At 35.1% G+C, this 27,721-nt stretch overlaps 2 protein-coding genes across 5 annotated transcripts in view; both read right to left on the bottom strand.

Annotated features, from left to right (window-relative positions):
* Positions 1–3,566, bottom strand: part of LOC149080182 (chitin synthase chs-2-like) — a 43,768-nt gene extending 40,202 nt beyond the window's left edge. The window contains exon 1 of the mRNA XM_089239222.1: positions 3,364–3,566. The gene's annotated coding sequence lies outside the window, so the exon portion shown is untranslated. The remainder of the gene's footprint in view (positions 1–3,363) is intronic.
* Positions 3,567–15,322: 11,756 nt separating this feature from the next.
* The window catches only part of Gpo1 (glycerophosphate oxidase 1), a 39,753-nt gene continuing 27,354 nt past the window's right edge, over positions 15,323–27,721 (bottom strand). For 3 of the 4 annotated variants that reach the window (XM_089239220.1, XM_089239218.1, XM_089239219.1), the window contains 5 exons: positions 26,091–26,222; positions 25,847–26,005; positions 24,723–24,911; positions 18,227–18,325; positions 16,160–16,793 (listed from right to left, as the gene is read on the bottom strand). In XM_089239220.1, the coding sequence (XP_089095346.1) occupies positions 16,680–16,793; positions 18,227–18,325; positions 24,723–24,911; positions 25,847–26,005; positions 26,091–26,222 (693 nt within the window). In that variant the 3' untranslated portion in view covers positions 16,160–16,679. Of the gene's footprint in view, positions 16,794–18,226; positions 18,326–24,722; positions 24,912–25,846; positions 26,006–26,090; positions 26,223–27,721 lie in introns of all 4 variants that reach the window. The other variant, XM_089239217.1, reaches the window with a different exon arrangement.

Genomic DNA, 27,721 nt, shown 5'->3' with positions numbered 1-27,721 from the left:
TTAAAACTGTGGACCTATATTTATCCCTTTCATTTGGAATATAGGTCTACTACAGTTTATTTTTACCGACAGATTTTGCGTTTTCTAAATTTCACCTTGAGAAAAATTCCTAAACAATTTTTCTAATTCATATGAAAATTTTGATACAATTCTGGAATTTCTTGAAAATAACTGAATTCGTCATTTTTCAAAAGCAGACACAAAAGCAGAGAAACTAAGTTAATTGCGAACAAGAACTCGTGTTAAATATCATTTTTTGTGTTGAGATTTCGCTGAATTTCCATAAAGTAAGCCCAGGGCCGTCCGTCTTCAACAACATCATTGTCCCCCTTCCCGGGTAAAATGAACTATTCTGAGGCCCCTTACCTAGCTATAAATATCTGCTCTACCAATTCACATACTTACCACACACCAACTCCGGTCATATATCGCAGTACGGCAATTTCCAACCAGTAGAGTTGGGTGGGAAATGAAGGCTCCATCGATCGGCTAGGCAGGTAAAGAACTTTCTTCTGATGTTCTATGCCCGGATTCGAACCCATGGACCTTGATGGTAACCTTCAGAGTGGAAGACGAGCATCTTTGCCACTCGGACACACATACTTACTCTCTCCAATATTTTAACCATATCAAATTGTCTCTCTCATCAGTGCCGTCTTAAGGCATGGGCCCGGGGGCCTCACAAAAATGGGATCTGGTTGAGATTTTCGAAAATTTGCCTGGTAGGGCCTCAGAAATATCATTTGGCCCGGGGGCCCATGAAGCTCTTAAGACAGCCCTGTCTCTCATGAGGCTTCCTCGGTACTTGAGGCTCCCAAGCCGTGGCATCATAGGTCTCGTGAGAAATAATTTTTTTGAACACCCTCTCTCCCCCACTTAAAAATACCTGCTTACCAATTTACATACTTATTCTCGAAAATTGTAAGCAGATCTAATTGTCATGAGGCCTCGTTATAAAGGTTAGAAGTAAAGGAAACGGGGGGGGGGGCACCAAAAACACTTGAGTGCTTAGGGCCTTCATATGGGTTAATCCGGCCCTGCCTGGACTACCCTCGTGTGCATAAAATCGTGTGGCTTGATATTATCATTATGCTCAAAAATCGTAGCACAAAATCATAAAGATCAGATATTAGCAATCACTATTGATCTCCAAAAAGAAAGCGCTCCCATTTCCTAAACTTTCTGTTTCATGCTTTAGGATGCTTATTATCGTCGTCACATGTACTGCTACAATTTAGGTGTGCATGACCCTGCAGATATGTACAAGCTATTATGTACATTTAGGCTGAATGAATGGCATCAAGAGGATCACAAGAAATTGCCTCTTGCATTGCCAAGAACATTACATTTTGCATGCAACTAGGAATATGAAAAGGTTGCCCTATCTTTAATGAAACTAGTGCAAGCCAGCACATGTTGTGGAACAAAAAAGTTCATGGTTTCTGGTCATTCATATTTGCCCGACGATTTAGACTTTGGTGTAATTGAACTTTCTTCTAAAGGCAAACCTATTTACATGGTGATTGGTGTAATTCTAAGGCATATCTGCCAGGAAAAAGGATAAATTTATTGTAGTAAGATGAAAGCCGAGGAATTTTTTTTGACAGAACCACTGGAAAAATCTATTGTCAGAAGATCTGAAAACATAGATAAAGAAGCTATTCCCAGTGACACTCAATTCAGTGGCTTCGGTATGAAAAGGAGAAACCATTTCAGATGATGTACTAGGCTGAATGCGGACGAAACCTTTTTACAAACCTTGAATGTGCGACCAAATTAACCAAACGTCGCCCTATAATGGGACTTTCTGAGCAAGAACTACTCGCACGCATCATAAATGTACTGAAGAAACAAGACAAGCTTTCTTTGCTGAAGTACGTTCCTGCTATCTAACATCGACATTTTAAGAACATAAAAGTTCCAACACCGCAGAAGATGTTAACTTCCTCTCAGACGAAGAAGAGGAATTTATTTCAGATGAATGGAATAAAAGGTAAAATTTATGTTCCTAAATAACAGTAACTATGTCTACTGTCATAAAATCAACAAAGAACTTAGTTTTGTAACTTTTTTTGTAACATTTTGCAAACACATATTTGTTTCTTACTCAAAAATTCATCAGTTTTGCTCAATATCAAAGTGGTCCAACTCATTTATTTCTTAAAATGTACTGCTATTACCATAGATACAACTATTGTATCAATGCAATAAGTTACAAAGGTTCTTCCTCTAAATTGCCTCACAAGCAAAAAATCATTTCAAGTAAAACTGATCTTTTGGGAGCTTCAGTGACTTAGACTACCGTTTCTCAACCTTTTCTAAACAAAAGTACCACTAAAACTTCTGAAGCAATTCGAAAAGGGGCACTAATTTACATTACTATTTTTCAAGCATTCGACACGGGCTCTACAAGGGTGGGGCTGACAGTGCTGAAGACCTGTTTTGATTTGATTCTTATCAATTTTTTTTGTTTCTCACACTATAAATTCACTATGGGGGGGGGGCAGGGAAAAATCTGATCAGGGACCATCTCTGGTCGGCGGTTGAGCACTTTGGTTCTCAACCCCTCATATGGTTCAAGAAGCACCATTCAAAAAGGTTTTCGGTAACATTATTCGAGATACTCTTAATGCCATTCTTCAGGAAATATGTAAATATGGTATTTAAATAAGTAAATTTATAAAATGAAGAAAAATTCACAACGAATTTCATCAAAAGAAAATAAAATAATGGTCCTTGGTTATATTACCTAAATTTTTAATGTCATTTTCTGGCATATGGCACTTTAGTTTTAGAGAGAGAACCAATATTTCTCTTTTATTAGTTTTCATGCTACACTTTCGAGTTTCGAAAAACAAAGTCGCTTCATTCCAATAAAAAATTTGTTATACCAAAATGAATTTCAATATTTAGCAAATGTTAGCGAAAATGTGAAGACGTTCAAACTTTCGTGGTATAGATAGATTCACTATATATTAGTTTGCAATATAAAGACTGCGCTGTATTTGTTGTTTGCATTTTTGAAACATCATTAGGAGTAAAGAACATATTGATCTGTAGAGCAAATTCAATACTATTAAATGAATCACAATCCGCGCGCATTCTTTAGTAATTTTTATTTTCAATAGAATATTAGGAGTATAGAGAATACTCATAATCTGATAAAAAATTTTGAAATGTAATTAGTTACGTAAATATTGAACGTTAATAGAAAATAATAGCTCATTTTATCCACATTGAATATATATAAATTATGTATCAAATCATTTATCAGAGATACGAACAAACACATGCAATACGTTTCTTTATTGAATATATAAACGATTTTAACATTTTTTTCAACAAATATTAATCAAAACTCACCTCAAAAAAATTCGGAATTCCAAGTTACTTCTAGTGAAATTTGTTCAAATTGATGTAATCCATTGAATTCGCAGAGCCCATAGAGCCATGCATTATCCGCTATGCGGTACCGCGTGCATGCATGATGTTAACGGTCCAACATAAACAACGGTGATCAGTACCTTGATGCAACTGGTGCACTGCCTTCTTGTTCGACAACTGACAAGTCTATCGGGTGAGACAACAACCAAGTAACTTGCGGTCTCAAGAAAACGTCTCGCCTACTCCTCACACAGCCTTTATGACCAAAACAAATTCCTGTCAAACCTCCACGCGTGACGTCAGATGCTTGCTTGATTGCTTTCGCTACTCGGTCCGTTATTCGGAAAGTGAGAGCCCAACAACTGGTTTAGGTTTCGATATTTGTGCGGCAAAATAAACTGTCAGATTTCTTCTCCCTTAGCTTCATTCTTGAAGAGTATTAAAATAAATAAAATATACCGCTAAGAAATAAAAAGTTTGGGGCGAATTAGCCTCGGGGATGAAATTAATAATTTTGCCCATCTTAAAAATATTATGTTTGTAGATTGTCTCTAGGGCTTCTTTTATGATACATCATTGTCAAAAAATTATAAAAACTTGCTGACTATACGAGATGACAGAAGAACATTAAACTGCCTATGGCTTTTTTCAGGTGTATTAATCTATTTATTTGTATACAGATTATATATGAACCTCATTAGTCCTGGCGTCGCCTTCAGGAGACAGTAGGCAGCACTTAAAGAAATTCCAGCTAGCTATATGAAATGCTCACACAGAGACCTCAAAATTAGTTCTAGATGTTATAAACATTTTGTCGTAAGTTATTCATACTCATCTGCCGACAGAAACTAATTTTAGACAGTTCAATAGTTCAAAATAATCGTAAAAAGCAAATTCAAAATTTCCTTCGAGACTGAGAAGGTTTAGTATTTACTACCGGTAATTTGCACAGATTTTCGTACAATCGAAAATTTGGCTTTTTGCCACGAACATCCTTTAATTTGTGTTTAGGTACCGATAATTACATTATTCATCACTGTCTTAAAAAAGACAGAAGATTGAATCAAGTTTTATTGGTTTCAAAATATTCTCTCTCCCCTGTGATTTCCCAGGATATGTAGCAGTAGCGCAATCGACAAACATCGGAACATTTCACATTATATTTGATTAATTTTATCGCAGAATATATTTCGAATCTGAGAGGGGAAAAACCAAAAACACGTTTCGTAATAAGCATTCAAAATACTATTGTTAAATTCGGAATTCTAGAATTAACCGTACTTCACATCAGAAGAGATGGCTAACAGTCAAATAGATTCTTTGGTACGAAAGCAAAGTTCCTCTGAAAATGTAAGGAAAAACAGTGAAAAAACAAGAGGAGACACTCATCTACTAAAGTTAGGTTCCATTTATAGAAGATCACAAATTATTTAAATGGTTGAGAGATTAAATACGTGGTTTTTGCTCAGGATCACAATAAACTTTCAGATGTAATGAGATAGAGAGAAAGACGAAACCACGGATCTCATTTTTTTTTTCAAAATTGAATTACATTGATCCTCCCTCGAAAAGACGAGGAAATACGCATATTGACCGCTTTATTCTCAGCTAGGTATCAAAAAATTAAAATTGGACACGTGTAATCTAGCAGGCAAGATCTTAACCACTAGAATCATTCACGGCTCTATATCGGGACCTCTGTTGTTTCGTGCGTTCACATACGACGTCCCTTTCTCTATATTCCTAAGCCTTGCTACTTATACACTGACGATTAAAAAGTTTCCTAAGAACTTCAAGCTTTTTCCTATATGCAACTCGCATGTTGTGATCGTTTGATGAAATGGAGTGAACGTAATTAACTACCTGTGCTAAAGAATAAAATATGCTTTATGAGTATTGGTGTTCACATAATCCCGAATGCTGTTACTCAATCTCTAATCGTACAACTCCCATTCAAAAAATTATAATATAGTGAAAAAGGGATGTTTAATGTTTAAGAATGAATGATATCTTGAAAAATGAACAGTGTAAATGAATGAAAAAAAAAGAAAACGACCATGTTCTGAAGACTTGGAAATATCATATATTATTTACACTGCTGGCCACCGTAAATACAACACCCTGAAGGACGCATGCAAATAATATGAAATTTACAACATGCATTAGCGGAGGTGAGATATGCAAATGATTAGAATTTCAGCGCAGACGCACATCACGCGCGCCTGTGGCGCCACTTCAAAGCGCTATTTAAGGCTTGGAGATTTCGACGATTTGAAGTACGGCAATTGTGTTTTTCTTGTGGTTTTTTCAAAAAAACGATCAACTATGCCTCGTAGAAAACAGCGATCATCTTTTGATCAAGTATCCGAGTTCGACAGAGAAAGGATAGTGGCCTACCGAGATTGTGGATTATCTTTCAGGGAAATCGGTAGTCATGTTGGACGAAACCAAACAACTGTAATGCGGATATGTGATCGTTGGATACAGGAAGGTACGACGGACCGACGTGCTCAATCGCATCCACCTCAGTGCACCACTTCACGTGATGACAGCCATATTGTGCGTATGGCAGTGACGGATCGCTCAGCCACATCACGAACCATAGCACAGCACATTCAGTCTGTACCGCATCATCCAGTGTCTGCGCGTACCATTCGACACCGTTTACAGCAGAGTGGTCTGTCCGCAAGACGTCCATTGCTTCGTCTACCCTTGACGCAGAACCACAGATGTCTCCGCCGCCAATGGTGCGATGAAAGAAGGATGTGGACGGCACAATGGAATGAAATTGTCTTTACTGACGAGTCACGCTTCTGTCTGCAACACCACAATGGTCGGATTCGAGTCTGGAGACACCGTGGAGAGAGGATGCTGAACAACTGCGTTATGCACCGCCACACTGGTCCTGCACTGGGTATTATGGTATGGGGCGGTATTGGATATCACTCTCGCACTCCTCTAGTACGCATTGCCGGTACTTTAAAAAGCCAGCGCTACATCTCCGAGGTGTTGGAGCCAGTTGTCCTTCCTTACCTTCAGGGCTTGCCCACAGCCATATTTCAACAGGATAATGCGCGACCACACGTGGCACGCATTGTCCAAAGGTTCTTCGTCAATCGCTAGATTGAATTGCTTCCCTGGCCAGCTCGCTCTCCGGATCTTTCGCCAATAGAAAACATGTGGTCCATGGTTGCTCAACGATTGACCCAGATTACATCCCCAGCTGCCACACCAGATCAACTTTGGCAACGCATGGAAGCTACTTGGTCTGCTGTACCCCAAGAACACATCCAAAATCTCTTTGAATCAATGCCGAAGCGTGTGGCAGCGGTGATCTCCAACAATGGCGGCTACTCTGGCTACTGATTTTGGCAGGAACCACACTTCACAGAAGTCTATAAATTTAATCATTTGATGCTTAGTCAACATGTTATCTACAAAATAAATATTGTTGCGATATCTCTTGTCTTTCTTGGTGTTGCAATTTGGGTGGCCAGCAGTGTACATCTTCACTCAAAATCAATATAGAATATTTAAAAAAATGTTGTAACCATTCACAAAATTAGAATACTCTGGAGAGGCAAAAAAACTTTCAAAATATTGGAATATTTGTGAATATTTGTTATTGGTTGTCGCTGTGGGCAACATTAGCATAAAATTTTCATTGCGCATGTGCTATTACTGTAAATACTTGCTAACAAGTAGATTTTAGTTAGCTATGCGTCAAAAATGGACAGAAAGAAATTCGTTCCGATTTCTATCAAACTCCTCATAGTGAAGTTGCGAGAAGGCCTAACCTAACTCAACAGGAAATTGCCCGAAAAGCAAGATCTTCTCAATCAAGTGTAAGTTGAATTTTAAGCGTCAGTTAGTTTTCAGAATAATCATGGTAATAGTGGTCGTAAGCCAGCGACTACAAATCGTCAAGATAGAGTTTTGAAAAAAATTGAGCAGAAAAACCACTTCAGATGTTTGTGAATTATTCAGAGTGGAAAGAAATGGGAGTGACTGTGCATTATCCGCCACCATACTCAGACGAAATTTGGATTTCGATCGCGTGCCTAAGAAAAAGCCACTTCTCACTCCCAAGCAAAAAACTACTAGAGTTCGATGGTACAAAAATAGGCTTCCGTGTGGGGTAAACAGACTACATCACCAACTCTGGCAGATCGCTGTACTGCAATTTACTGCCATTGATGAGATGGGAGCGAAGGCACTGTCTATTGGTGGTCACCTCAAGTTCATTAGGGAAAATATCTTATCTATATCCTCCCTCGGGTTCAAACCCGAGACCATAACAGCAATCTTCATGGCGGCAGACGCCACCGCGCTACTCGGGCGGTGGGTAAGCTAGACTGGGAAAAGTACTTTTTTTAGTGACGAGTCAATGTTTTGCAATGTGCTACGATCAAGGCATCCGCGATTGGCACTGCAAACCCGAGACATTCTCTAAACAATGTTTGAAACACTCAGTGAAATTCGTTAATTCCGTTATGGTGTGGGGCTGTGTGAGTCTCTGGGGGCCCAGGAAATCTTTTTTTTTTAATGTAACGGTAAATTCTATAGTTCGTTTCAGGTTAACTTTGCAGTGAAGGGGAAGCTACGAGGGAACCGCATCACACGTTGCTATGACAACGAAAGCCTTTCAACCAATGTATCGATGCGCGGTCGCGATAAGGTATGCTGATTTCTCGCCAATCTCACTGAGAAAAATCTTTTTTATACGTATAATGGTAACTAATATTTCTCTACTTCAAAATTCTTGAACGAACATAAAGATCGATTCAAAACAATATTTTTTCAGTATTTTTTTTTCAATCATTTAAAAATTGAAATATTTTGCATAAATGATCACCGTAAGCCTCCGATATATGAGAACTATATTTTGCGGCGAAGGAATACACTCTCTACTATTCTCTGCACTGCAAAGTTAACCTGAAACGGACTATAGAGAGAGAGAGAGAGCGCACAGTTTCCTAAACTTTTTGTTCCACCGCTTCCCTTCTTCAGAGAAATTTTTTCCTCATCTCCCCCAACTCAAGCTAACCCATAGGACCCTATTGCATAGGACCCTATGTTATACTCGTAGCTTCTACTGCCCCTTTGGACCATTCCATCGCCCCCGGGATGATATCGCCCACTTTGGGAAACACTGTTATAGTTGTATACCAAGAAGTCTTGGACCATTTTATGCTACTATTTGAAGACTATTTCACTTTCCAACAAGATTCTGCATCTAGTCATATTTCAAACATGGCAAAGTATTGGATTAAAGAAAATAAAGTTAAAGTGCTTTCCTGGCATACAAATTCACCCGATTTGAACCATCACCTCTTAGAGATAGAAGGCCTCTGCACTGTTTTCCATAAACGTCATTCAGACTACCTAGCAAGTTTGCCATATTTTGCAACACAGCATCCTATTTCGTTTCTTCTTATTTTGGCGTAGAATCTTCCTGATTGGCTCACAAATACCGCGTAGTGATTGGATGTGGGGCATAGAAAGCGCCAATTCTGAACCCGATCATTTCTTTTCCTCACAACGATGATACTGGCACGAGCAGGGAATTTTTTTCCCCTGAATATTCTAAGGGAAAATGAACTGCTTAGTGACGTCACAAGCTGAGTGCGAGGCCTTCTATCTCTAGGAGGTTCTGTTTGAACCCAATATATAGAAAATCTGTGGGCCATCATGACGAGACGCCTGCAGCAATGACCCCCCCCCCCTCTCCCCCAAACAAACAAAAATGAACTTTTGTCTACCTTGAAGTACATGTGGGCCAATAAAGCACGCCAATATTCCCTGACAATGACTGTAAAAAATTAGTCAATAATATGCCAAATCGTTTTGAGATCTTAGGGCAAATGGAGGGGTGCCACCAAACATTGAATGTTTCTGTATTGTTTGTTTTGAAAAACCAACCTATACCCTTTCTTTCTAGTTTAGTTATAATTTTATTTGAATCAACTTAAAAAAAGTATAATTTTATGATTTTTCGGAAAAATTCATCCCGTTTTTATTTTTTAATGTATAATTTTTCTTTTGTCATATATTCTTCTACAAACTATGTAAAATCTGTTTCACTTGTTTGAAATTTGTAAAATGATGTTTTCATTGAAATATAATACAAATTTGAAATAAAAAATTTTACGTTTTTCATTACATTCTAATTTTTTGAATGGATTATAGCATCCGTGGACCAGTGCTGTCTTGCAATGCGTAGACACACCCGTGACTCATGTAAATGAGATTTGATTAAAAATTTCGAGAGTAAGCTGGCAAATTGTTAGGCAGGAATTTCTAGCCAGGTAGACAGCCCTGTTGTGGACCTCTCTGCTGCTTTTAGGAGAGCATTCTTTAAAATAGTTTTTCTAACTATGAGTGAACTGTTATGATTGAATGATTTATCGTTGTAGGACTGTTGCTCTCTGTGGCGAGACGTTTTAACGGGGAGATCGGCTCGCATTTGCGCCTTGAAGTTGGGAACCACAGAAAACCAACTTCAGCCGACCACATAAGAAATCCGTAATTGTCATCGTGACTTTCTCGGCGCTCTAGCCGTATTAACTGTACCTACCGACCGCAACAAATCGAGGACGTGGCTTTCACGTATACTTCCTCTTTTAAGAGATCGCACAGTTGATTTACTCACCAGAAGACATTCATTGAGCAGTATGGAAGTATTCTGCAAGCGATCATCTAATTTCGACTTCTCACCTTTCATGACAAGTTATCTATTTTAACAATTAAAAATGATGTTTTTCTTATCTCTGGTCAATTACTTGATTCTCTCAATTTCTTATGTATTTCTCTATTATAAATATTTTACACATTCGTTTTTTATACTGTTTGTATTGTTTATTCACGGTGCAAGAACTTTTTATTTTTAAGAATCAGTATTTAGTCCTCCCGTATCTAATTTAATTATGCATTTTTCTTCCTGTCCCATTGCGCGAGTACCCTTTTATAATCTACAAATACTTTACGATGTTGAGGGATTTCACAATATGAAATTGTTATGATCGATTTTTAAGTTACAAAGCGCTCTAAAAAAGCCAACAGCAACTATCTATCCAACATCCTATTCTTTTTTTTGTACGCCGGTGGTAAAGGGTACATAGATGGGAAGTCACAAAGGGAAATTTTACAGAAGGGGAGCAGTTTAACAATTTTTTTGCATCTTTTTACACAGCTTAGCTTGCTCTAAAGTGAATATCTCACTCTAGTTATTTATTGAAATAGAAACTTGGAAATTATTAGAACTTATCAATCCTGTTCCCTGTCCCCATGTGTAAGAAATGTTAATACATTACATGAAAAATATTGCATGGTATCATTTTGCAATTTTATTGCAAAAGAATATACATATATCTAAAACACTGGAAACAGCTATTACAAAAGTAAAAAGTTAAAACAAGTTAGTTTGAGTAGTTATTTATTTGCCATCAGTACACAAATATAATTCCCAAAAATATAAGTTAAGTGGATAAAAATCTAAATCTTAAAAAGAAGCAAAACAAAAAATTATTTCAAATTTGACAATATTAGTAATTCAGCTCATTTCAGTTCCATGATGATTTAGGCCAGCAATGACAAACCAGCTGCCTTAACAAGCAATTTTAAATGAACATTAAACAGTCTACTATAATTTTTTATATTGTTATGGGTAGATATCCGTTCCCTTTTAGTTCATTTTATTTGACTTGATATAGAAAATTAGATTTTAAAAAGGGCCTTATATAAAACAATATTTTTCACTAACCATTAAAAATCAATATTGAATCGCATCATGACCATTATAACCACCTGTCAAGTTGAATACAATTTCAAAATTAAGTTAAAATTATTCATCAGCAGTCAATCCATTAAATCATTTCCACAAACATATATTTGCAATTAACCTTTTTTTCTACCAATAGCTTCAGATATTTTTTAAACATGTAATCCACATGTTTAAAAAAGCATCCGATTTTCTTAATGGAAATTATACTCCATTGTGTATCAGCCGTAGCTTTTTCATAAAAAGTTAGAATAGGAATAAAAATTTTGAAAATTTGTAAAATATAGCAGATATTTTTTTCAAAATATCTGCCTCCATCACACACATAAGAAACTATGTTTTACAAATTAATCTCAACAATCTTAAGACATCATTATTGATTGATAAAATTTCCACATGCAAACTGCAGGATATTTTTTCCTCAAAGTTGCATCTGCAGATTATATGCAGGAAATATCATAGGGTACATATGTTACAACAAAGTAAACTGACTTTTTGGATTCGCTTGACATCTACATATAAAAACCACTTTCGAAGAGTATGGGGTAATTTAAATTTTATTTGTGGGAAACTAACAAAAAATTTGAATATCTGAATTGAATGAATCAAAAAATACTTTTCCCATTATGATAAACCTAATGGAAATTGATACTTGTATACCATGCATCATAATAATGATACATTGAATAATACAAAGGAAATATGAACAACAGGACATACATTGAAAGATTGCAAAAGTTTTGGACAAATGATTTTTACATTAAGGAGAACAGTTTTTTTAAATAGCTATACATTATCAATTAGCATTACTAATTACATTATCAATTAGCATTACTAATTACATTATCAATTAGCATTACTAATTACATTATCAATTAGCATTACTAATTACATTATCAATTAGCATTACTAATTACATTATCAATTAGCATTACTAATTACATTATCAATTAGCATTTTCTACAATTATGTCTCTTGCCTTTTATGTTTTTGCAGATTCCTTTTTCATAGAAACTACACGTTTTTTCTTTGTTTTTTCACTTTTCCACCGATTACATGAAACCACAATTTTCTTGAAATCACTTAAGTCCTCAGAATATGGTGGGTGTTGGGGGATATCCCATTTCAACTCTGAGCTTTTGCAGTAGCAGAGCCATTAGCTTCTGTACATGTTTTCTGACATTATTTGCTAGGGAATATGACACCTTTCAATTGGCCATTTATGGGTGTGCTAATGAAATTTTGGTCAGCATGAAGATTTATACTAGCGGTTTCTAGTCAGCAGAAGAGCACTCTTAGTTACAAAAAATCAATTTTTTCCCTTCAATTTCTTCAATGATTTTGGTGAGTTACTCATAGTGCTGGTAAGTTGCTATTGTTTTGCAGTGGGGAAGGAGCTCTAGAAGGAAATTGTTCAAATACAAAATCTACAGCCACAACACGCAAATTACTTATTGATAATTTTTGTTGCACAAGGGTCATTTTCTGCACACAAGGGCTAATTAATGAATTTATGACATAAATGTCGCTCTTCACTTGTTAATATAAGATATACGCTCTAGTGAAGGAAAATCTCTATCTCCTCTGTAGCTTAGTGGTCAGAGCACTCGTCCAGCAATTGAGGGACCCGGGTTCGACTCCCAGTAGAGGCAGAGATGAGTTTTTCCTTCCTTAAAAAAATTAACATCTCAAACAATAAATATCTTCACAACATCTAGTCTTCCGTATATCTTGAATTAATAAATTGTTAGAACGGTACTTACAATTTATTGCTGATTCTAAAAAAAATGGTAGCCTTTTTTTCTATACTCACCAAGAGGTTGGTGCGCAAACCTCTTGATGTAGGACTCCCTGCTGTAGAAATCTTTTTATGTGGTCATGTCACTGTTCCTGTTGTAGCCATGTCAGGAAAGATTCTGACAAGGACAAACCGGGTATCAAACTTGTGACACCTCTAAACATCCTTTGGTACTTTAGGCGAGTATTTTATTGACCTTAAAATCAGGCCTCTTCATAATGGCAATGTTCATCGGTGGTAGTGGAGAAACCCCACTACCCCCAAAAGTTTTTTTTCTTCAATTTTTTTTTGTCATGGCTTTTTCTAAAAATCCAAATCAATTTTCTTCAATTTGGGAAAAGAATTGTGAATCTGACATTCTATATCAAACTAGCAGTTATACCTGGGTACTGCCCATGTTTTCTTCATATACTGGGAGCATTAAAAAAGTTACAAGCCATTGTTTGGAAACCAAGGTAACAAAAGTAGACAATCCAAAAGTTATTGTTGATGGAAAGTTTTTTTTTTTCACCCTATCAGGCATCTGCCCGACTCTGATGAACTTTCAAAGTAGCCCTAGTTTGAGTTGGGACCTGTTGGGTACACATACAAAATTTAGCAAAGATTGACAAATTTACAATTTAAAATGAAATTGTAGATTTGTAGAGAGAACATACAAACACACACATTAAATCAATTTTATATAAATAGATGTCAAGTTTTTCGTTTCAAAATTTGAACTTTCTTTTATTTATCAAAAAGAACTCTAGGCCATGATAAGTTATCTTAGTGTTAAACAGCAGCTTTTTACGTCAATTGGTTGATTTTTATTAATTTGATACTTATTCTGGTCTTGATCTTTATTCTTTGGAAATGTGATCTTTTGCATGATATCATTTTGTACTCGATAGGATAATGGCATCCAAGAAAATCCTTAACAAAAGAAGTTTCTAAAAAAAACAGATCTCCGTAATTTTTCACAATTTGCTGCAGCTCTGTATTTTATGGTAGAAACCCATAGAAACTGTGGAAATTCCGTAGTAGTTGGCCAGTATGACTACCATGCCTGACAAATTACTTGAGAAGGTAGTCTCTTAAAAAAGTGCAGCAATGACTAGGTATCTCACATCGATAGAAGACACTTATTTTAACATTGACAAGCCCAGATATTTTGTAAAGTTGATTTGTCAATGGAAAACTTTTCCCTATATCTTTTAGTTTGCACTTGCTGAAAATCGGAAGAAAGTTTGCTTAATAAGGTATGACATTTTGAAGTGGGGTTTAGTGATTTCAAATTGACACTGAAAGATAGAAGTCTGCTTCCAAGATGGATTCAACTTTTTGACATGTTTGTTCAAAGTTCTTCTCTGTGTGATTATATAACATCAACTTTTCATCTGCTACAATAAATGCTACTTCACCAAACACCAACTGTGGCCATATTGCAATTTACTGCCACTAATGAGATGGGTTGGAAATGAAGGCACTGTCTATCGGTGGTCACCTCAAGCTTGTTAAGAAAAGTATCTTAACTATATCCTCCCTCGGATTCGGACCATGACAGCAACCTTCATGGTGGTAGATGAGCATCTTACCACCACGCCACTCTGGCACAATAAATGCTGGATTTTATAACCACGTAGAAAAACAAGGTCCTGATGATTCCCCCCATCAAACTATGTGGAACACATGTACATAGATTGAAAACTAGTCCAAGTTTAACTAAATGACACAATGCAGATTGATCATAACTGGTAATCAATCTCTTATAAGTCATCATACAACTAATAGTTTATTTTCGATCAAGAGACACTCAGTGCTATTATCAATACTGAAATGTTTTCCAGAGAAAAGTTGAATGTCTAGGTTAAAAATTTCCAAACCTGTTCTTTGAATAATTTAAACAATTTTTTTTTTATTGCAGTTCCTGAACTCACTCTTTTCACATTCATGTGTAACACAACACAGTAAAAATGTAAATTTTTGTTTTCATTTTGAAAAATTTCTCCCCAAACCTTAAAACCTAAATCACCTTGATTATTGGTTTTCAATTGAATGGTGGTATCACCCTTTTTCCCACTTGTACAAACTAATTGACTAAATAAACACTAGTGCTGCTATCAGGGCCATAACTAACATTTTGCTGCCAGGGGAAGTTGCCCGCCCCCCTCTAGTTACAGCCCTGGCTGCCATACAACAATGTTTCATATACTATTTAAAATGGGAAATGACCACTCAAAATAATCTAACACATTTTTTACATGTTTTATGCTCGTTTGCTGAGCTTTGTTACTACAGAATTTCATTTGTTTTTGTTATATAATACCTTATTTGTATGTGTTCATACACAGTTACATGATGAAATGTTTGAACCAATGACAATACCTTCAGAACTATTTATTTATTACATGAAATAATTTTACAACCATAGAAAATGGATGGTTGTTATAAAGTCAGAATATAACAAAACACTTGATTAGATATACAAAAAGGTAGAGTATAATAATGAAACACTTGGTTAGATATAAAGGAAGAATATAGCAATGAAAAATATATACATAATCTAATAATATTTAATATAAACATTGGAACCAAGTTTGATGAAAACAGCAAAATATAGATATAATAACCATGCAAATTCTCCAAAATGTAACATAAAAATTTGATCCTAAATATTTCTTGTATATTGCACATAAAATTTAGCTAGATAAAAATTAATAAAGGCACAGCATCTAAGAATTTTAAACAAAAAAAGGGGAAATAAAGAAAATGTTAGTCCAACATGTATAAAGTTTTGATAAATAGCCACACAGATTTTGTGAAGGAAATGCCTTTGTGTTCTTTTTTCCCCTTTTTTGATCATACATGACTACTAATGCAAAGCTATACAGGGAGTGACATTTTAATTCCTAGAATTGACTTTAAAAAAGTTTGCACACATAATGTATGAATTTATGAGTGTTCTAATGAAACTTAGGTTAGCATTAAGATTTATACTAGAGATTGCTAGTTAGCAGAGGACCACTTAGTTACAAACTAAGAGAATAGATCCCCTCCCCTTGAACCTTGTAATATTGTTTCTACAAGATTTTTTGCATGAAATAGTCATCTGTTAATAAAGGAATTCTCTTATTAATAAAACTGACAATCCACCAAGATATTTGTAGCCTTACAAACTTTCATGACATAAAATCTATTAATTTTTTTTCCTTTTGTTTCCTATACAATTTTCAATTTTGTCCTGCACACCCCCTCATGATCACCTTAGTAGATCACAAAAGTGATGTTTCCAAAGGTGTTGAAGATTTAAAAGTGGTCTTATGCCCCTTCCCCTGAGGTTTTAACCACTATCAATTTTACAGCACTGATAAACAACCCTTTTCATTTACAGTCCACTCTAGGGATTAAATTGCTGAACCTAGTATTTGAGCTTAGCTGCCAGCTGCAATTGACACATAGTACATATATAAAAATGTACAATGAAAAGTTTCCTTTTTTTTATTAAGAAACGAAAAAAGCTAAAACAACCCGTTGAAGTAAAATTAGATTGGAATTTACTAGAAAGTAAGAAATAGATATAAAACTAACTAGATCACAGGACATTGGAAAATAAAGCAACAAGCTCATCAGCTAAGTACATATAGTGAAGAAATACACATACAGTAAAATGACTTAGAAGTTATATATGACCCATCAGAGAATTGTTCATTGTGCTTCAAATATTCAGCCAAGATCTCTTCACACTCCCCCACCGCTACGATCCACAGATAAAACATTTTCAGCATACTGGATATCAACAGCAGCAGCCAGCCTATTTCTAGTAATATCACCTGTCTTGATAGCACTCATCAGCTGAAATATTTCAAACATAATCTATAGATAATTCATAAAAAATAACACATACAAACTACAACACTAGCTTGTAGAAAGAAACAAAAAGCAATATAGAATATTTTACGATGCTATAAATGTAAATATTTATTTAACCATCACAATATTTTTCAACAAATATGACACAATAATGTTATCACATTGATTTGACTATGATTTATTAATATATTTATTATCATAAATTGTTATATAATTTATGAATCATACTGATCACTAAAGAAAAAAAACTAATACATATATACTAGGGCTGGGAATCTATTAAAACTTTTAACTAGTCAATCGAAAAATTTTGATTGACTAATTAATCAAATGTTTTCAAATGCTAATCATTCATGGCAAAATTTAATATGGGTAATTATATAATATTAATTGATGATAAAAAATATATATTCTACTCATTTCACTAAATGGATGTATAAACAAATATAGAAATAGATTAAAAAATAAAAGCTACCTGTTCTTGAAGCTATTTATTATGCTGAACATACTTGTCATATACTGGAATTTCACAACTTAGATAGTGTTTTTTTTTTAATCAGTTAGTTTAAGTTAACGATTTTGAAACTAGATTTGATTTTCATAGTGCTACTTTTTCCCCTGACACTGCTCTCAAATGGTACTGGTGGGGGAAGGGAGCCGATGTTTCCCAAATAAGAAAAGTTCTGTTCACAGTAGAGACAATAAATTTTAGTCTTAGTCTTGTCCAAAATTTCCATGAAACTCAATTTAAAACTGAAATTATTACTATCATTATAGTTTTTGTTGAATCAACTTGTATTGCCCCATGACAAAAAATTTGATCAAAATATTGATTCAAATATTTTTAAATATAGTCACTTATCTGAAATGTTACAAATCAGAGCATAATTCAAGACATCTTATCAGTTTAGTCAAATAAATCAGGTTAAATTATAAATTCTTAATAAAACTTTTAATCAAATTTCAATTAATCAAGTTTATTAACTGAACTAAAATTTTTAACTGCTATTAACAAATGATAGATTAAAAGACTTGATTAAATGGACCAGCCACAATGTCCTTAAAACCTACGTAAAAGAAAATAACTTGGTGTGCTCATCAAACACTTTGGCTGAAAATAAATTATTTCTTAGCAATATCAAAAAATAATATGAGAGAGCTACTAAAATACAGCAGAACCTCCAATAACAGACATTCCACATTAGTGGATACCTCCCATTAACAGAAAATGTTTTAATTATGTTAATGGCCTCACAATGTATTTTACTATCCATTAATAGACCACTCCTCATTAGGGGACAAAATTTTCTGTCCCATGGGTGTCCATTGCCAACAGGTTCCACACTGTATCATTCACCAGTATGTACATACATTTTAATTTTTAACTTCATTTAAAAGTAAAAAAAAAATATTACAGATAAATATTCTCCTAGTTCAACAAGTCCATTTTTATTTAGATCGACTTCATTCAGTATGTCATGCAATGTTTCTTCAGAGATCTTTTCTCCTTGTTTCTGAAATTAAAAATTACAACTTTATAAAGATGGTAACGGATGCACCCAAAAGTAAAAAAAAAATTTCTACAATTTTTGTTTATTCAACTTTTTTACAAAAATTCTTTAATTCTCTTCAATGCACTCCCTCATTAGAGTTAATACACTTTCCAGTCTTCCAGTGTTCAAAATATTTTTTAAATTTATTTGCTGCAAAACTGGACAACGTGCATCCATTGTTTTCATTTTCATCTCATCCATGTTAGCAAAACACTTTCCTCTAAAGTCCCTCTTTATCTGTGAGAATAAAAAAAAGTCAATAGGCTGGGTGGAGCACAGGAGTAATTTCTTGTTAAAAATTGACACATTGTGATGGCTGTGTGATACAGAGCATTGTCATAATGGGAAAACCTGTTGCCTGTCTTCCACAAATCTGGTCTTTTCTGCACACTGTTGTCAATCTTTTTGGCACCTCCAAGTAGAAAACCTGGTGAACAGTCTGAAGTTGAGAAAGGAATTTCTTACGCACCCATCTTCACACATCAAAACAACAGACGAGCATTATTGTCTTTATGTTTGATTTCACAAGAGAAGCTTTTTTTGGGCAAGGCAACAATGAAGTCTTCCACTGGCTTGACTGTGGTTTGTTTTTGGGATTGTAGCCATATCACCCCCTCTTCTCACCAGTAATTGTTCTAGAGTAAGAAATTTGGTTTGGCTTTGAGATGTATTTTCAATTAATGGCATGCTTCCAAGCAAGACTGATTTTGATCATCAATCCAGAGCCAGGGGACAAACTTTGCACTGGCATGGTCATTATCACCGGGGGGGGGGGGGGAGCATGATGATGAAGTCAATTCATATATACACATATACATTGGAGCAGATGACTAAACCTTTGATGCTGGGGGGAGGGGGGGGGCAATGCCCTTTCCCGGTATCTCTGCCCATGGCCAAATGTATATTTATACAGTGATAGTTATAATAATAAAAAAAACTTATTTTCATTAAAATCTTTAAAATGTCATCAAAAGGAAAAACTATTCATTCGAAAGAGAGGACACTCATTGCAAAGGAAGTGAAATTCTTTGAAGAGGAGGTGAAAGCACTGGAGCCTTTGATTCCCATATGTTAAATGCAAAAGAGTACTGCAGCCGCTACCAGAATCCTGTTGCAGTTCATACAGAGAATTAAAAAGGAAAGAATAAATATTAATAAATAAAATATAAGTATAAATATTTTGTGGCTAGTAATTAAATTTTGCTATCAGAATTGTTTGTAACTATTTCTGTGTAAATTAAATTGTGTTGCAGTACTACCCATATGAAATGCTTAGTGTTGTTGCTTAACAGCACAGATGATTTCAGATATGTTTCCATACAATATATATATAAATTGATTATTTTATTAAATGAGTCTATATGAAATTGAAATTATTTGAATTAATTTGTCATTTATTAAATACAATACACTGATCGTATACTTTGTAAATATGTTCTTAAAAATTTTGGATTCTATAATGTTAGAAAAGCTCGGCTCAAAAGTTGTAAATAAAATCAATAGTATGATGTGTGTAACTAGAGATTTGCTTTGATGAAATAAAATTGTTGTTTATAATAGATTTCAAATGTATTGTATCAGAAAAGAAATGCCTTCACACATAATTGGTGGTACTAGGGCCGCAACCAGGACAGGGGGATCTGTTACTGGGCCCTGGATCAGGAAGGGTACTGAGTTTACTGTTTCTCTGTTCAATGTTAGAGAGGGGTGCCAAAATGGACGGGATGACAAAATTTTCTTTCCTAATTGTGGCCCTGGGTGACGCCATATAAATAGTTACTTTTAAATACTCCTGTTCAAGCAGTTTACATTTTGCCATCTACCAAAATTGCCCTAGCGATCATACAGAGATTATTCTTTATCTGAGTTCTTTTAACACTTTCAGAGATAATCATGTAACAAAAATTCAGACACCCCCCCCCCCCCGCTTAGGATTGTGTTGCAGGAGTGGCCATTCAGATGTGGGACTCATTGCAAAAACTATAATATGGCTTTGCTGTGGGTAAGTGCGGTGCTTTCAAAGGACAAGACTAGTTGAGAATCAAAGAGGGACATAGGCATGGTTCTAGGATGATGTGTTGGGCGGGGATATTTATTCTGTGGGTTTGTTGAATCATCCCCTATTTTACAGGACACACCAGTTTTTTCCAATATTATTCTGCTCTTAGAGGTAGATGATTGCTTCTTCTGGATCCATGCCTCAAAGGGAGGTAATAAGAAAGTGGCCCCTAATTTGAAAAGATCCCATTATAAGAGAAAGTTTTTCCATTACATCTTATAGATCACATTTTTCCTTAAGTTTGCCTCAAGCACATGCCTTCCAGTAGTTCCAGCCAATTTCATATATTAGAAACTGGATTACAGCTGCAGAGAAAGAATATAAAACTGATTTTAAAAATTATATTGCTTAAAACTAAAATAATTTTGATAATGACATGTAACTTGGGCAGAGATACAGAGGGGAGTCTGTCTCCCCCTCCCCAGCATCAATGAGATACTGATCTAATGCATATGCATATAAATGTATATGAATTGACATCGTCATCCCCCAGTCTTCACACCATCATCGTGCCCCCTCCCCTAGCCTTCCCAGAATATTTCTGCCTATGATGAATAGAGTTGATGGCAAGCAACCCCCATTTAACTGGGTTCTTTGGTTATGGTCTTCGATCCCCCCCTTGAGGATTTTTCATGAGTCTACAGTAAATTTACAATGTCATAAAAAATTAAGAATTGTCTCGGAGCCCTGGGCTGGCGTTCTTGCTGCCCCACTCATGTGGGAGCCCTGATCACAACAATCTCAGGACATGTGAGTTCGGATATTTTAACAAACATAAACAAGCAAGGGAAAAATAAAACCTCTGCGAAAACCGCACAAAAGATGGCAATGGAAAATGCTAAACAGCTCCTTTTTCCTGCGACTGTTTTAACAAAAGCTGGTCAATGGAATAGTCATTCATGATGTTACTTGCCATAGTCAGAAGCCAACTTAGCATGGGTGTACTATAACAAATGTTTATAACATCTAGAGCTAATTTTGAGGTCTCTGTGAACATTTCATTCAGCTCTCTAGCCTGACTTTCAATAAAGCACTGTCTATTTAGTGTCTCCCTCAGATAGAGCCATAACTAGAATTTTTGTGAGGGGAGAAGGCAAAGTTGACTTTCCTGCCCCCTCTACCCTGGCCATAGGCAATGCAGGGACTGAGGAGGTTAATCAGCACAGCAGAAATAACCTAACCACCTGTAAAATGTCATATCTTTTTTATGAAGACTTTCTTCCAATTTTTAACAGGTACAAAATAAGGGGGACAGAAAAATGTCTTTCATGGAGTATAGTATAAACAGCTTGACAAAATATCTGGGCTTGTCATTGTTAAAATATAAAAAACTTGGGGTAGGCTGTGTCATAGACATGGCCGCAAATTTTAACGTGAATATGTTCTTTGTGTGGTAGGTACTGGCATAATGAAATTAGTATCGTTGGATTTGTCTTTAGAATAGCTAATAGATGATACCATTGTTGTCTATTTCCATTGTCAACTTCTCGAGATATAGCGTAAAACACTTTGCTTACAAATGCGGGCCATTCCAAGGAGACATCATTGGCAATGGACATCACATGCAAATCCAATAAGACATCATTGGATTTGTCTTAAAATTACATGTAAGATGACATCATTAGCTTCTGTTTTGGTTGCGAACCTCTCAAGATACAGTGGAAAACAATTTTGTTATGAAAGCGGGCCACAAGCCTGGTGTACAGACCAGTAGAGGTATTAAAAATAGAGTGGTTATACACTGGATACGAGTCAGAAATGCCTATAAGACACCAGCATTGGATTTTGTTTGCATTGTGGACCTGTCAAGATAAAGCGTAAAACAATTTACTTATGAAAGCGAGCCATGAGCTGGTGCCCAGACCAGAAGTGGTATTAAAACTAGAGTACCATTTTTAAGACAAATGTCTTAAAAATGTCTATCAGATGCCACCCCATTGGCTTCTATTTGTAGCAAATATTGGCTTCTATATTGCTGAATGTCGAGATAAAGTGGAAAACAATTTTGTTAAGAGTGGTGCACAGACCAGAAGTGGTATTAAAATCATAGTGGTATCATTGGATTTGTCTTAATGAGATCTACCCGCACACATTGAAAATGCTGATGTATTCTGAATACTTTCTGAGATCTCAGTGTTGAAATAATTTTATTATGTAAATTTTGCAATTGCACCCAGTATCATCAGATGATTTAAATGACACATTCATGCCAAAAGTTTTTGAAAAGACAAGATATTTGTCAATGCCAGTGAGAGGGTTATGCATGCTTGTTACCTATCTCATGATACCTTTCCCAAGGTATAGAAAATTCATCTCAAATTATGTTTCACAAAAATTCACATTCCGCATTTAGCCATTCTAAAAGTACCAGCAATAAAACAGAAACTTGTGAAATAAAACCCCTTAAGTTTTTGAACTCATTCAGTGACCATGCTCAAATGAATTAATTTTTAATACCTTTAGTTCATAAACACTATTTATAAGATTTTATCTTTCAGATCATTAGTGATTTGAATTCTATCATGTGGTGATGATGTAAAAATGGTTTTTACCAAAAATCAGATGATGATATTTATTATAAGTATAGCCCGGAAATTTAGGCACTAAAAATGGTCAAAATAGGCAGGCAAAAAGGCATTAAAAGTACCTAAAATAGGTACTAAAAAAGGCATAATTTATGGAAGGAAGGAAATATAACTAAAAACTAAGGTATTAAGGGTCCAAAAACTAGCTGAAAAAATTGTTGCACTTAATCTGTCTATTGTTTTAGTTATAGTTTATAATAACTGCATTATTATCCAAGTTAAATTGATTTCAATCCCAAAATAAAGTATTTGAGTTCCCTCAGGTCAATTCCAAAGCCATCATTACCAGGTATGGAGCCTGAAAAGAAAATTATCTGTGGGGCTCCTTCCGAAGCTGGGCTGGAAGAGATCTCGGCAATGGGATAAGTCCAGTGGCAGAGCCCCTGGCGTTCATTCATTCATGTGGGGCTCCTTCATGTTGCAAACAATTCTCGTTTATTTGATGTATTATTTGGAATAATCACTATCATTTCTATAGTTGAAACATGGCTACCTTGTTCTGCTGTTGTAAAAAAAAATTACTTTTTTTACATTCCCACACGTGCAGGACTTGTCCAAGTGTGGGGCCACACACCCATTATAAGAGTATAATGGGCCTCTGGGCCAAGTCATTTTTCTGAGACCCTACCTAGCGAATTCTCGAAAAATGCAACTACTTATTTTACTGAGGCCTTCTTCTCTTAAGGCCCATAGGCCATGCCCAGGTAGGCCCATGTGTTAAGATGGCACTGCCCCTGAGAGCGACTCAGGTGAATTTAATCGAATACTAAAAAATATGTATGTAAAACAAATAGCCATGGTTGTTTGCAGTACATTCATTGTGTAAAAAACAAAATCGAAACAACATGGGGCCCCAGAGCTCTGTCTTCTCCTACCCCACCTTGTGTGAGTCATCGCATTAACTGATGACTTCTTGGGACAGTCATTGTTCAGCCATACATATACAATGCACTCCAATGGAAACATGTGGAGAAGCAAAAATTTCTATTTTCCCTCTGCTTTTCTACCATGGGCTGCATTCATCTGAAACACCGTGACTAACACCAATGGCCCCCACAAGGGTGGGGCTTCAGCTGGGCGGCAGGGATGCGGGACGATTCTTTTACCCTTTTTTTTTGTTTTTTCATGCAATAAATTCACTACTTTGGGGACCATGAAGCATCTGACAAGGAGGCCTGCCTAATACCTCAGCCTATAAGCCCTGCTGCAGGATGTGGGGGCCATGCTACCACTATCCGGTCAAAGCAAAGGTGACTCATGGTAACACCAGGTTCTATACCTCTCAGATCACTTATTCACATTTGAATGGAGCTGGAAGGGGGGACTTTCTGATGAAAATTAATACTGAGAGTTGGAATTTTTTTTTTAAATATTTCTTTTGTTCTTAACACTCAAAATATCTGAGTTTTACATATTATGGCCTCTGAAATGCACCAATAAACTTAAAATTATATTAAAATAGGCATTTATGGCAGAAAAAGTTCAAAAAAGGCATTTTTACAGAAAATCTTGAAAATAGGCAAAAAAAGACATTTATGGCATTTTGCCTGAACTTCCGGGCTCTAATTATAAGTTTTTGAAAACCTTTCAGAAGAGCAATAAAAGAGACTTTTTTGGACTATTTTGTCAGAAATTGCACAACTGTTGTGTTCATTAGACCCTATATGGCATTAGAGTTTAGTTTGAAATAGTAATATGTAAAAAATCAGATTACTTTCAAGTTAGCCCGAAGATCATTGATACTAATGTATCCTTTCCTATCCTTATCAAGCATCAGGAACTTCTTTGTGAAATTATTTATTTCATCACTAGTTAGGTTGACTGGAACAGCCTTCTTTGCTTCATGGTTAACATTTTGACCCATTTCTGTATGTAGGAACTCCAATGCTTTTTCATGTTCTTCCTTTGAAAATATAAATTATTTCAGTCAATTTACAAGTAGAAGAATGAAAGTTAAAAAATTGTGAAAACTTGAGATATCACCTCTAAGAATATATATTTCATACTCAGGGGCAGATCTAGAGCTTGCTGTTTTGGCGGGGTGATTTTACAAATAGCTAAAAAATAAGTCTCAGTATGGTATGACCATGTCTTATATTTTCCGTGACAGTCCTGTTTTTCTGTTTTTTTCCCCCATCCAGACTTTTTGAAAAATATCCCAGTTTTACCTGTTTTTTAGTCGAAATTTTCTTGAATTTGTTGTTGCAATATTATCATACAGTTCTGAAAATTTCACAAATTATCACATTTCACTTGGAGAGGGGGTGATCACCCAACCCTGTTCATACTTGATGCATTATCATTGTTGATACAATGTTTTTTTAGCTTTGGATTCACCATTGTTTTTCTTAATTTGAGTTTTGTCAGAAAAAAAGGAATTACTTTCTCTTTTCTGTGAATAACCATTATATTCATGAGCACACTTGTTTTAATCAACTATGATAGCAACTGAGATAATCTCAGATTAACTAAAAAGCAACCTTATAAGGTTATTCTTGAAAAGTTTACTCACGTTCACAATATATTTTGAACCTGAAGTTGAAATGTCATTCTGCTAGAAGGAACAAAAAAACAATTTGTATTCTTGGAGTTACTGATGGAAATCATCAGTCTCCAAGAGTCATCATACTTTTAAGGATTTATCCATCTGAGTATGGAGCATGAGATAAACTTCTTCATATTGGTGTATTTTATACCTTGTATAAGATGACCCTTTATTTTGAAGCCAAAAATTCATTTCTAAATTCCTAAGAAGCATGTTTGAAGTTTCATTTGCAGTTTAGTAGTAGTTGGGTAAACACAATATGCATTAACTACACTGGAAGCTACATAGTTTACCTTCTGCCTGCTTCTACTCCATTTAAGTTCCTCTGCCATGATTGATATTATTGATGGCAGAGCTTCTTCAGTTGCCTGAACATTTAGAAATGATAATCTAAGACGGCGAGCAATAACATCAACCGCTGTACACGCATATTCTCTGATTGCATAGCGAACCTGAAACAACATTCAAATGATTGGTCAGCTTATCTTTCACTGCAAAAAAAACTTTATGAAAGTTAGGATTAATAAACTTGCTTACTTCAGCTTCGATATATGGATACTCTTCATGTAAACGCCGTCCAACAATTGGCCATCGCTTACCAGTTAGAGAAGATAGTTTGGCAACAGCAAATGCTCTGTCACCATACGTATTAGCCAAGTGCTGAGCAACCTACAAATGAAGTAATTTTTAGAATTTGAAAAGGTAAAATTGTAACACGATTAGTATACTTTTGATTATCTCTTTCAAATAGAATATTTAATGGTTAAGTGAAACTAGTAATATAGTTAAACCTCTATGAATAGATTTCAGACTAGAGGATATATCAGTTAAGTGCATAATTTTTCATGGTCCAAGTTTTGATATATTGATAGCAAAAAAATATTGAATAAGTAGATGTTCAACTGTTCCAGTGGAATGAATTACTTAATGCACTCTGTACATTTTCAATAAAAAAATCTCTAAATACAATTTAAAATAACATTCCTTTAGTGGATATTGAATTTTTATATTTATTTTTGTCTCCTCAGTTACCATATGCATAAGAAACATTTTGAAGAGATTTACTTGTAAAAAGCTGTATTTTCATAATTGTGTTATTGAAAAAATTTAATAAAGCAATTTCAATGGATTTTGCTTTAAGTATCCAATGGTATACCACTCAAAAAGGTTCAATCATACTTGAATATTATCAGTTCCAAAACTTCATTCAAGAAAGAAATATGTTGATTAAAATGCGAAATTACTAAAATTTTTGGCATATAGGCAACACATAATCAAAGTATCTGAAGGTGAAACTATATAAACAAGTCAATGCACCAAAAATTATGAAAATTAAGGCTTTAACTTCTTCCATCCCTTATAGATATTGACCCAAGTAGACCGCTTAATTCCTAATTGAAGATTTGCAATTTAAGGAAGGTTTTTCTGTTGCACGTATAAAGAGGTACATCTTGATTATTTGCACATTTTGAGTGTTAAGTAACAGTTTATAAATAATGACAAAAATAATGTTTATATTATTGCATTATTTATAAGGCAAATAATTACAACCATTGTTTTGACTAACATTTATATTTATCTTTTCATTCTTGTTCCTATGATTAGAAATAATAAAACACATTTGAACAAGTCGTTCTTTTCACGACATACCTCAGTCTCTATATTCATAAGGATTAATTTTAGTGGTACCCTGTTTACCTACAGCTCAAAGCTGATTCCAAATAGATATGCTTCTATGCTATTCACCGAGAATCAAACCCAGGCTTGCCATGCTGGAGACTGCTTTGCTAAACATTTAGCTGGAAAACAGCTTTTTTAAATCAAATGACTAAAATAATGAATGTGAGAGGTTGTGAACTTATAGGCTGTGTGACTGATCATTTTCTCATAATATTCATATAAAGGAAAAGTTTTGTAAGGCTGGGACTAAATATTAGATTATAAATAAGATGATGGGAAAAACTTCAAACAAGATTGTCAGAAACACGTCTCAGAGAAGTCAGAAGATAATAAGAATTTTGAGACACAAAAAACAGAAATCATTAGATGTTTGCCAAAAATTTCAAGCCATAGGGTGCTGAAATGGAGGAAGGCATATAAATCAAAGTTAAAAATACCCTGATTTAAAAAATTCATGCAGGCTGCAAGAGGTAGACTTCTGATTATTG

This window comes from Pholcus phalangioides, unplaced genomic scaffold, assembly GCF_987345545.1.
Source record: "Pholcus phalangioides strain wild (caught in Gottingen) unplaced genomic scaffold, Ppha-v1.0 ptg000011l_1, whole genome shotgun sequence".
In the NCBI taxonomy this organism is placed as follows: Eukaryota; Metazoa; Arthropoda; class Arachnida; order Araneae; family Pholcidae; genus Pholcus; species Pholcus phalangioides.
The sequence above is the reverse complement of the archived record's forward strand: the minus strand, read 5'-3'. Positions and strand labels throughout refer to the sequence as shown.